At 40.4% G+C, this 12906-nt stretch overlaps 1 protein-coding gene across 1 annotated transcript in view; it reads right to left on the bottom strand.

The window, feature by feature from the left end:
- The window catches only part of RASGRF2 (Ras protein specific guanine nucleotide releasing factor 2), a 271130-nt gene that overhangs the window by 141227 nt on the left and 116997 nt on the right, over positions 1 to 12906 (bottom strand). Inside the window, exons 6-9 of the mRNA XM_030800810.1 lie at positions 11083 to 11162; positions 10493 to 10686; positions 5409 to 5518; positions 4362 to 4480 (exon numbers count right to left, since the gene is read on the bottom strand). Coding sequence (XP_030656670.1) covers positions 4362 to 4480; positions 5409 to 5518; positions 10493 to 10686; positions 11083 to 11162 — 503 coding nt within the window. The remainder of the gene's footprint in view (positions 1 to 4361; positions 4481 to 5408; positions 5519 to 10492; positions 10687 to 11082; positions 11163 to 12906) is intronic.

The raw sequence follows: 12906 nt of genomic DNA, 5'->3' as shown, positions 1-12906 counted from the left end.
GCAAACTGGCTGGCAGCCCAGGCAGCAAGGAATGACATAGAGTACTGGAGGCAGGGGAAAGCAGGAGGCAGAAGTTAGGGAAGTCTATGAGCAAGTCACAGCAGCAGAAGGCTAGGCTCATAGGGCTCAGGATGCAATCAAAGCCAGAGGCCTTGTAGAGGACATGGTTCAATGCCTCCCATTTCACAGATGGAGAAACTGAGGTCTGAGGCTAAGTAGCTCGCCTAAGGTCATGCCTAAATGAGAAGTGAGTGATGTAGCCAGGGGATTCAGCCACATAAAATATAAGACTCGGAAAGAAGATAGATAGGAAGAGAGTAAGTTCTAGCTCTGCCATGGGGGCCATGAGTCATCAGGCCCATGAGTTAGGGCTGAGTGAAAGACTGAGGCTTGGACAAATAATCTTGGTGGACAAATAGCTTTGGGAGTCATTTTCAGAAAGGCTATAAGCAAGCTGTGAAAATTCAATAATAATGTGTTCATTAGTAAATGCTTCTAGCAATTTAGTGATTTTCTATGTCAGAAATTATAGAATACATAAAAATAAATACAATTTAGAAAGAAATTACAGAATACACTGTTAGCTCATATATTAGCAATTACTGTGAATTTCAGCTGTGAGACAAAAAAAATAAATGTTTCCTTGGCAACCATACACTAATATGCTTAATCTATAATTGTTTACCTCATATCCAAGTAGGAGGGAGACATAGGAGACTGTGTACATTAGCTACATACAGAAATGTACACATCTGAATTAAAAGTGAGAAATCGCAACACTATGGTTTGTGAAATAATCAATTTGGAAAAAACATTTTAAGTGGATTTTTTCACATTTTCTCTTGCATTTGACATGATGTTTCAACATAGCCATGAGATATGAAGAAAGGATTCCTCGCTAGCTAATACAAATTAGAGAAATACTTAGTATTCATTTAGTAATTCATCAGATCATTGCTATAGCATGATTCTTTGCATCCTGGTCATTGGTCTCTCTAATAATTGGGGTCAACTTCCAACAAAATTTCTGTTATTTCAATCACTTCATTCCCACAGAATGGCATTCAAGACTATGCCATTTATTCTTAATTCTACTGAGTAATGAAAAAGAATGAAGAGCCATTTCCAGCTTATTGGGTTAGGCATTTGAGAAGATATAACTGTCTCTAGACCCCAAGTTACAATTTCAGAGAACACTGGTACATTGAAAGCACATGACTTGGAGTCCAGGAATGATTAAAATATGAGAAAGGTCCATGTCTTATTCTCAAGGCACTTGGTCCTGTATTCAGTCACCTATATTTCATTTTCCTGATTTACATTTCCACAAAACACTGTTCACAATGCATAATAGATTGTGTACAAAATGTCAACTTTGAGTGCCTTTATCTTCTACTAAATATTCATACATATTTCATATTATTGAAAATAGGAAGTCATTCCAAAATCTGGATCTTGACTTTTAAAGTTTATCATAATCTTGCAGGTACTAGTCTAGGTGCTTTTGTGAGCATTAGCTCATTTTTACAACAATCCTAAAAGATAGCTACTACTATTAACTCCAATTTAAGGAGAAGAAACTGAGGCAGAGAGAAGTTAAGTAAATTGCCCAATATCACACAGCAAGGAAGTAGGGCAGACAGGATTTGACTTCCAGTGATGCAGCTAGACTGTTTTCCTATCATTGCCTCAGACACCCACACATTTATTCCACAAACTATTAATAGATTTTAGAAAACAATGATAATATCGGACCATTTCTATAATATAGTCTTCTGTATCCTATCCATCAGACTAATAATGGGAAACCATTTACAATAAAACTTTCATTATTTCAATCACTAAATCCTCATCAAAAAACATTCAAGAGTTGCTGATGCCTTTATTCTGAGGTGACCTTTCAGATGATCTGGATGACGTATTTTTCTAGTTCTTATGAATAAAAATTCACATAAGGTGGAGACCACATGCAGACATGCACACATACACACACAGAAATAGACCACATATCATCCCTAAAAGTAATTAACATAAATATTAGTACACCTTTAGAGACAAATTGTAGACCATTTCATAGAAAATAAGAATCCCTCTAAATTTTTTTTAAATAATAATTTTTGAAAATACCTCAATGGGTCTTAAAGTCGTTAAGGGTGTTATGTAAAAGTGATAATAGGAGTAACCAAAGCAAAACAATGAAAACTTTCCAAGTTGTCTGTGATTGTTATTACTTCCTAATTTCAGATTAAGGTCTGAATTTTAGAAACCAACTCTACTGTATAACTCTTAAACAACTAACCATACCACACATGCAGAAAAATACTGCTAAAAGGCAAATCATTATATTGACATCAACACAATAGTAATATCAGAAATATTTATAGCTGACAGAAGTGCCTTAAACATGTGGTACATAACAAGGAATTAATAACATATGGGCATGAATAGAGGGAGAAATTGTTCATGATTGTTCTCTCTCCAATTGCAATGAAAAAAAAATGACATTCAGTATTTGACCTTCCCGCATTTTCATTATTTTTTCAAGCTCAAACCTAAAAAAGTTTGCTTTTTAGCAATATAGTATGTTTGTGGGTAATAATACTTCCCAATCAAAAATCCTTTAAGAAATTGTACGCTATAGAAACTTTTGTCTCCATTCTCACACACTATCAAGCACAAGTCAATTAGTAGACATTTTCAGCGAACTCCAGTATAAGAAAAATACAATATAAAACACTTTACAGTCATAATTGCAATTCAGTAAATAATTTAATTCAACGCTTATTTTCCAGGTATCTGTAACAGAAAGCATCATACTAGACAAGGCAAGGCAGAGAGAATTCCTAAGTGCTGCCCTTCAGAGTTTACGGTAACCAGGACAGAGAGGCATACAAGCAAGAGGATGAATACATGCACCAGGAGTAAAGTGCCTTGGAAACAAGCGGAAGGTAAATCCATTCTAACTGGAGGAGAGGGGAGGAGGAAGAAGAGGAAATTATAAAAGGCTCCTTCGAGGTATCTGATCTGAGCCTGGTGGGACAAGCAGACCTTCAGCAGGCACAAAAGAAATGGATAAGGACATTCCCAGCCCCCAGGCTGGGGACAGCACAAGTAAAGGCACAGAGGCTGGCAGGCAGGAAGCCAATGTGGGGACACAGTCTGTGCAGAGGAATAGAGGAGGCATTACAAGGGCCTGATGTTGTTAGCATTATATTCCACCCTTATTTAAAGAAAAAAGAATATCTAAAGCCAAAAATGAGAAAAGGAATCATTTCTTAAAATACCCTCCCAAACTTTAACATATGTGTGGTTTCTCCTTGTAAATAAATAATGGAAAATAGAATGGCATGCATTAAACTTTTAAAGTAGTCTGTGCAAAAATTAATGTGCACAAAACATTGTCTTGTTCTTGATGAGGTAAAAAGAGATTTTAAGCAGTATATTATGGTAGGCAATGGCAACACAAATATCTTCAAATGATATTGGCACATTATAAACAGAAACTACATTAACGATTAATTTGAGTTCCAAATGTATGTTCCACTCCTCACCAAATTCAAAATTGTAAATGTGTGCAATATATTGTCTCAAATCAATTGCCTGGGGCATTCTCCCCTCCTCCAGAGGACCTAAGCACTAAAAAAATAACTTGGGATGTGGTTTACATCTTGCATTTTGAAATCACAGCCGAGGAGAAATATGCACTGTTAGGCTGTTGCTTCTCCACAGTTTCCGGCACAAATATCTTCAACTCTTCAAAAGCTTAATTGATCGAGTGATGCCCCCAAAGCACCCTTCGCAAACACGACAGCTTCCGCAGTACCAAAGCGTGGCAAGCGTCCATCAGAGACATTTCATCTGGCAACGGGAGTTACCAGTCGAATCAAATTATATCGTGTGGGGCGGATCCGGAAGTGCTGATGAAAAATGGGAACAACAGACAGCTGTTTTCACTTCGGACATGGTCCCCAGTCTTATGTGAAAGGGCTTTGAGCAACGCAAGTTTCTCCTGGGCCTTGGCCTGGGTATCGTCAGCACTTGGCACTGCCACGGCCGTGGGCCAGGCCAACCGGTCCTTCTTGGAGCTGCAGAGAATGTCCGGGCCGCTGAGGAGGAGCGTCCAGTCAGAATGTAACTGCCTGCCCCACTCGTGCTTTACTATGATTGTGTTGCTGTTTTTCATGGTCCCTGAAAAGAAACAGCACAAAGGTGGGCCTCAACCACCGCCTCGGCGAAGGCCGCGGGGGGTCCTGCGGGCACCGCACCAGTCACGCCTGCTCAGAACGCCTTCCGGGGTGTGCCGAGATCATGTGACAGCCGCACAGCGCATCAGGTCGCGGGTCCATTTCACAAGGACTTACCTTGGCGGATGAACGTTTGGCTAGTGTCCAGCAAGATGTCACAGCCCTCCACGATCATTCTTTCGATGGCAAGGTTTTTCCTTATGTTTTCAGTGTCGCTGACTTCATCGTGCATTACTCTGTGACACAACACAGACAGGATCACAGTAAGAGAGATTTTCTCTTGCCCTAGCATGTAGGCAAAGAAGAGCTCCATCTGAGAAGCTCGGTTGCAAGCTTGTATCGATTGAACCGGGGGTTTGGGGGAAACAGGCTGGATCTTTTCCAGGCTTCAACAGGTCATGACCGAAAGCAAAGCCAATGTGCCTCATGATTCTAAACAGTAAATGGGTCAGCAATTACGAGCACCCTGGGCATGTCTGCTTCTAAGTGCAACAGGAAAGCAACATGTCATTTTGTGGCCAGTTCCCGTCATTGAGATTAGGGGGCCATTTCTTGGAGGCAGACTAAATAAGAGACCTTTAGACCATTTATCCCACATAAGCTAAAGTAACACAGACATAAATACGTGCTTGTAACAATGAAAAGTCACTGAGAAATGCAAACTGTACATTCTCTAGCTTCTTAGCAAATATGAATACAAAATGCAACTGAAAGTCTTTTTTGTTGAGACAGGGTCTCGCTATGTTGCCCAGGCTGGTCTCAAATTCCTGGGCTCAAGTAATCATCACCCCTTGCACCCTCGTCTCAGCCTCCCGAGTAGCTGGGACTACAGGTGCACACCACCACACCTGGCTATCATTTTTTTTTTTTTTAATGCTGAAAGAAACATGAACACTTCCAAACTTAAACCAAAACACACCTAATCTGAATTACATAAATTCACATGCTATAAGAACATTTTCCAAGATACGTATTTTTCTTGGTTCAAATGAATGTGAATGATGATTCAATATCACCTCACAAGCTAGTATTTAACTTTCAGGTGAATCTGAGAAGCTGGATTTGCCTTGCTTCTTGTTCCTTGGAACATATACAGGAGGTTTCCACGACAGACTAACTTGCTGCTTTCCTCTCCCAAGCCTTTATTATAAGTTCTTGGCGTACCTGGACAGTTCCTCTAGCTTTGATTTGGCAAACTCCAGGCTTTTCCTTTCCACATGCTCATGGGGTGTGTGAGCGAGGAGCTCATGGAGTGTGATGATATATCTGGGGATCTAGATGCAAACAGAGCCAGTGTGAGCAAGACATCAGGGTGGGTGACAGGGCCATCATTGCTTCGAGAAGCTTGTCTCTGCTCTCCCGCTTTTGACTGTTTTACACATTTTTAAAAAAAGAAATACAAATAAAATGAACTACACTTCGCACTTCATGCACACAAAAAAAGACTTCACCAAGAACACATGAAAAGGTGGAAATTATTGAAGGTACAAAGAGATGGTTGTTTCTTTAATTTTTTTTACATAATCATACACTTTTGAATCATAGTTTTTGAAAACTGGTTCAGAGGGAAACAGATACGGCTATCATCAAGTCACTTGAGTCTGTATTTTAGATATATTAGTCCATTTGCAATGTTTTTAAATCAACAATCCCACTGCACTATTCTCCCTAAGAATTAAAACTTGGGAGAAGACATGTTCACCTTTATTACATTCTGTTTCTACTTTATCTCAATTCACCTCCTTGCAGTAAAAAGTATTGTTTAGGTTATTTATTTGTACTTTTGTTTATTAACAGACTATCTGAATTCCGTCAAAGACAGAAACTCCACCAACCAGAGGAAGATCTTAATAAACCATGATAGAGATTCAACTTAATTTCTAGTGACACAACATATTTATTGTGGGCTTAATTTTAACAATAACATGCATGAACATCTACCACAACATTACCCACTGGGGGGTTAGACTGGGTGCTCCAGGCTTTGCCAATGTGTCCAGTCCTCCAACATCATAAGGATTATGTCTCCATTTTATAGATAGAAAACTAAAATGGGAAGAAGTTTTAGGCTTTTACAGATAGAGAACTAAAGTGGGAAGAAGTTTGGTAACGTGCCCAAACTTGCCCCATTGGTGGCCTCACAGTAAATGGCAGCATCAACTATAATCCCAGCTCTGACCAGTGCACTAACTGCCTTTTCTCAGAGCTCACCCTGGGAGCTCTCGTCTGCGGGGACTGAGGTCTTACTCAGCACTTGAAAGCATCTTTAAGAATGAAGAAACTACAACGGCTTTCCAGGGCCCTGTGTGCGGTTTCTTCCATTCTGTCCTGAAGGGTCGGTGGCCCTACCTGGTGATCTGCATTGGCTCTTGTGCAAGTGGTGGCCTTCATTGGGCTGCTTACCAATATTTATTGAGTGCCTCCATTTACACACTATGCATAGACACAGCCACCATTAGCACAGACATTGAACTTTAGCTCTGGGATCGCACCCTAAGGAATGTCATCAAATCAAGGCTTCAGGAAGCACAAACAAGCCCCCTTCATCGTGGGAGGGTGGGAAACAGGAGAACCCTCCCTTTGTAGGATATATGGAGGAGACTTTCTGCTTCTTCTCCCATGAACTTCTCACTAATACAGCCCTTAGGGTTGTCCCACTTGATGAAGTCTCCTGGGATAAGTGTGCTTTCAAATATCCTTTTCGCTGGCATAATTGCATGACTGATAAAAGTTTGCCTCTAATTAGTAGTTCCACAAGAAAATCAAGGCAATCAATAGCTAATGTACTCAATTTTTCATAGCAAACGGGACAGGTGTAGGAAAGCTTGAGTACTTATAATGCACTGAAAATCCACAAAACTGAGTTTGGTCAATACTCTCATGATCCTTCCTCATTACTCAAATTTCTTTTAAAGTGCTCGCTGGCTAAGATTCAGGTAGATGGATTTGAATTCAGTCTCTGGCCCTTTCTGCCTTATGGTGAAGGAACAAACAGGCACTGAAACTGCCAAAAAGCAGGCAAACAAAGTCCTGCAGAGAAGTGGTCAGCTCTCCAAAGGGCTCATCTGTATCTTCAAGAGCTGATTATAAATCTCTTCCCCCAAAACCAAGAATCACAGGAACTGTCTAAATGAATCATAATTCTGCTTTCAATTATGGAGCAAATACTTGTCACTTTATAGACATTAATTAGCTTGCTCTCCAATTACAGCAAATAAGTGGATAGAATAGCAAGTAGCTACTTTCTGGAGAATATCTAACACTGCTGTTTCTGTCAGGAGCAGATTTCACAATTGGCTTACCAATGGACTTTCAACACATACATATCCAAATAAATACATGAGCAGCTGAAGCCAATTTAAATGGTACCAGCCAAGCCACTGTCTTTAATGAATAAAAGTTATGTTAATGACAACATTATTTTCCATAACAAATTTCTTGGCAATACTTGGACTTACTGTTCTGATAGTTCAACTGGGGATAATTTTACTGCATCATCCAAATTCTACAATTTCTCCATGTTTCCATAGTTCAGCATAGCTTGATAACAGCAGCAATTGACTAACTCAAAAAAGGGCCCAGAAGGAGGAAGACAATCACCTTCTCTCTTCTACACATACAAGCTAAAGGCTTCCAATTGTCTCTCCTCCTCTCTCTTCCCCTACACTAACTTCTGCCTCCATATCTGGGCTCAAGAAAGTCTGGACAGAGGTCTCTTGGCAGTTTAAACTAGGGTCACCTCTTCCATTGTTGGCCTCCAGCAAAAAAAAAAAAAAAAAAGTGAGAACCCTAGCCTCATCCTGAGGTGTCCATCCTTACAAGGGAGCAAGGCAAATACGCAGAAGTACCACTGCTAATACAGACAGAAGCAGATACAACCGGACCCTCCAAGGGATTCAAACACCTCCATGACTATTTCACTTCATTAGTGAAAGAACTACAAGGGAAGAAGGAGAGAGTGAGCTTAGTAAGGAAAAACCTCTCAGCTTCAGCTTCTAGAAAAGGCAATTTCCCCCAAGTGTTTTATAGGGTTATTTCTAGACAGAAGGATGAAGAGTGAGGCATCAAGTGAAGAAGACAGAAGGGAGACATCAAGGAGCATGAGGCCCTTGGGCAGAGAACTCCAATGACTTCTCATCTATTCAAAATAGTTATGGGGAAGCAAACAAAGACAATTCTGTGCTCTTTCAGTTTGCTCATTTCTTGCAGTTGGACAATTCTGGCTCAATTCTTTGAGGCTTCTTCCAGATCAAAGGCTCCCACAAGCTGAAGCCTCTGGTTAGACTTGTCTGGCAAAAGCCAGAAAGCCTCAATATCTGACCCAACATTCTAAGGTTTGAGGTTACCACATCCTTGGGGAGGGGGCGCCTAGACTAACACCAAGCTCCTTGAAACACCACATAGTTACCCAATCCAAAACATCAGAACTAGTGTAGTCACCCTAGGATCACCACGTCAGAGAGCTGAGAGTCTGGAGATAACTAGAGGTCAGCTGCCTCAGTTTACAGATTATGAAATAGCTATTTAGTTTGGTTCAATTATTTTCCCCAATGCTATGAGTGAGACATCAGGTCTCCTAAAGATTCCCAGTCCAATGTTCTTTTCACGACATTATAAAAATTCCCGGGGGTCAATCAAAATGCTCAGTCATTGCTATCAGGCATAGTTTTCGGGAGAGGAAGGGCAGGGTGGTGGGCGAGTATCCCAGCATTTTAAAGAAATCCAAAGACCTTTCCAAGGCCCTACATTCACTGTATTTGGACACCTCATCTACAGCGAAAGTGCAGCTCTGCCATTTCAAAATACTGAAAAAATCACACCAAGAGGGAATTAAATAGCACGAAGAAAGACATCAGGGGGCTGTCAGAGAGCTGGTTCCTCTCTGAATGCCCCACGTGTCTTTCACGACTCTACCTTTGTATATTCAACTGACTTGGGGTTACTGAACAGACACAACTTGGGGTACTGAATCATAACCTAAAGATAATTGTCAAAAATTCACATAGAATCTCAGAAGAATGTTATTCTATATAAGATGTTTCATTATAAATAAAATCTTAAATTCCAATTACATAGATAGTTTTTTTAAAAGTCTGAAATCTTTCTTGTGAAATATTCCCTCAGAGAGGCAAAGAGTTCAAACAATTCAGTTCCAAAGGAAAACAAAAACAAAAACACTATAAAGTTTCACTATACTTAAGTGGTTTTAAATGCATCCTTTCGGTTAAAAATCTGACTAAACTTCTACGGCAACTTCCAGGATTTCGAGCGAGACTGACAAACTTCAAGGCAAACAATTGTGTACCACAGCCACATGTCTTTCTGAGGTTGCAAAATGATTAGCCAGGGTCAGAGATGCCTGCTCAGGAGGACAAAGCGCTCCAAGTAACCATAACACACATGATTAGTAGAATCGGTTTACCGCATGACAATTTGGAGGCCTGGCCAGAAGCCATCTAAATTCCGCAATGGGAACACTCAATGCTCTTCCAAAAGAACAGAATCGACACTTTTCAAAAGAACAGGAGATTCAGTGCACATTTTGGCCTCCCTGGTTCTCACTTCTGGGCTCTTAACAGTAAAGTCCTAGATCCAGGAAAGAATGCAAGTGTTCTTGACCCCTTGGGTTGCTCTAGTCCCCAAAAGGGAGCCCCTGCAGCCACCTGACTAGTTGCCAAGAGTCCTCAGGTCCCACTCGTGCCTTCTGTTTCCTAAGTCTCCACAGCCTCTGTGACCAGGGAGGTCCTCCTTTTGTTCTCCAGGGCTCCAGCCAAGGGAGACTCAACAGCAACCGCGACAGGAAGGGAGGATGGGCCGGAAAACAGAAACCTTCCCAGCAGTCACTCCATCCCCAAGAATCTTTTATGCAACTAGCATAAACTGGAACATTTGCACAGAATCCTATTTCTGTAAACCAAATAATATTTTTAAACATGCTGGAGGAGGAGACTCCATGAAAGAGGTCTGTGTGGAATCTTTCTGTAAAGAGAAAATTGTGCAGCATTTCAAAAAATCATTCTTGAATTCTTTGCTTCAAAAATGCCTGGTTTTCTTAAATCTATGAGACACAGAGAATGTGTGGCACAATATTTGTTTATCTCAGGGTCAAGCTCAAGACAGCAACAGATGATGCACCTGTACCATAATTCCTGCCAGGGCACACTTACGCATCTCACGCTGGTCATGCTAGGTATCAGTGACATTGAGCTGGAACCTCTGACTTACAAAATGCATCCCAAGTGACTTACCTGAAACATGGGATAGGTCAAGAATGTCTCCAGCATCCTCCCCTCACAGGCTGGATTGGCTTCGTACTGTTTTAAGAGTTTGTCAAAATCTCTGTTTTGCTTACAATTGGCGAGAACTTGCAGGCTGTACTGGTGATTACGCACAAATTCTTGATAAATGTTCAGCATGGGGAGCAAAATATCAAACAGATCAGCTGGAAAGAAACAGTAAACATGGTTGTTTCCCTTGTTGCTTGGTAAATTACCTACCCTGGGCAGGAATGGCAAAGAGTGGGTCCCAGCACCAGGTGTCACACATGCTTGGAGCCACAACCCTGATGCCTGAATGACGATCTGGTAGAATGTACTCGTGGGCAGCACTTGACTCCAGCCCCAAATTAACTATGACGGGCCAGTGGAAAGAGTCAAAAGGTAACTACTGAGGCAGGGCCCAAACTACCCAAAAGGCAAGGAGACAGGGTCCTGGGGTACGGAAGCTCACAGGTCAACAGGGTGATGCAAACAGTTTAGGCTGAATAATGTTGGAGCTATTTTACTCCAATTGCGGCCACTCTAAAAGAAAATCTTACATCTTTAAAGAATGCACTTACCTAAAATTAAAGTGGGCCAGTTTGCTATCCTTGCCTTTAGTCCTTGATGAAATATTTCATGAAGAAACATGATTGTTTCACTATAAAAAATGGAAAAATAATATAATTTAGTTGCTATAATGTGTTTGTTTTGTTTAAAATCCAGAGTCCTTAAAGCCTTAATATATACATAATACATATGTTCCATAGGGCCTCCAAACTATACCCAATAATAACATGGATATACTATCCTCTATCAAGCAATTATGACAGCCTCAGCAAACCCTGATATAACATTCAAATATTAGAGGACAGAAAGCACCAAATCATTGTCACATAACCCTTCTTCATCAATTTTTAAGTGAGCTTTCCACTATTAGAATGCAGTACTTCAATCAATAATCAGAAAATTAAAGTTATGACCATTTTTCTTTTCATATGTGATTCTAGATAACTCAGGAGAAAGTTTCTCTGTCAGCAAAATGAGTTTTGACAGAAGGAGAGAGGATGAAAAAAATCTAGAGCAAAAATTTTGACAGAACTCCACTATAACCACTCCCAAGATACCCAAGACAGAAATGCAAAAGAATCTTCTGAAAAGAGTGAAGCCTACACAGAGATATTAAAATAACGATGATGCATAAATTAGGGATCTAAATTCCTAAAAGGGCCAAGAAGGGTAATTACCAAAGTCAAAACATCATTTGCTTTCTCCTCATTGGAATTAACCTACTGCAATGAGCCTTTGAAGCCTTTTCTGAACTAACATAGTGACACAATCAAATACAGAACTGTTCATCTCAGTGAGATCCCTTGGCTTGTTATTAGTCAAGTTCCATTACAACAGACATCAAGAAGTCCTTACAATTTCAAATGGTCCATGAAATAAAACAGAAATGGCTCCATGAGATTCTAATTTATTTTTCTTTTATAACAATTTTAACGAAGTAGTGTTTGTTGTTCAAGGATTTCAACCAAATCTAGTTTGGCAGGTATTATAGATTTGGCAGGTGGAGAGGGGTAGAACTAAAACTACATTTCCCAGACTCCCTTGCAGCTATGGTTCTGGATGTAAATTCAGTTCCACTAATAGATGCACTTGGAAAGACAAGGAAGGTGGAAGTAGGGGCCACCTTCCTGTTGCTGAAAGTCAGTCATGGAGATGTGAGTGCTTTGGGGCAATGTCAGCACCCAGCCTTAGGATTCTAGTTTCTGGGAACCAGCTTCCAGAGTCTGAGAGGCATCTGTGGCAGCAGCGGTGGTGGCAGTGGTTTCCTAACCTCTGGATCACATCTATGTTCTCTGAAAGTCAACAGTTTAAGGGCCGCTCCCTGACTTTACTCCCCTAGCCTTTCCAACAGATTCTGTAAGCAGTGAATTCCCTCCACTCAGAGAGGGATTTCTCTGTTCTATGTTGAACACAAACTAATTGATACATCTACCTTCATATTTTGATACCTGGATGGTTAGAAAACAGATGAAACAATTCTGTATATAAATAGGAAGATTACATTTTCTTAACTATAAACCTGTGTTGAAATTCAAAATTATTGAGCTGCCTAGGGCTTAATTTCAAAGGCATGTAAAGGGAATCTAGTTAAACAACAGTAATGATATAAAACTTCTTTAAGCCTCACCTTTAAAAACACACCTCTTCACATTATGTTAAGTGAAATAAGCTAGGTACAGAAAGACAAGTATCACGTGTTCTCACTCATATTTGAAAGCTAAAAAAGTTAATCTCATGGAGGTAGTGAATAGAATGGTGGTTACTAGAGGCTAGGAAGGGTAGTGGGGAAGGGGAGGATGAAGAGAGGGTTTGGTGAATGGGTACAACAGTACAGT

Source organism: Nomascus leucogenys, chromosome 2 (genome assembly GCF_006542625.1).
Source record: "Nomascus leucogenys isolate Asia chromosome 2, Asia_NLE_v1, whole genome shotgun sequence".
Classification (NCBI taxonomy): Eukaryota; Metazoa; Chordata; class Mammalia; order Primates; family Hylobatidae; genus Nomascus; species Nomascus leucogenys.
This window is presented reverse-complemented; position numbering and strand designations above follow the sequence as displayed.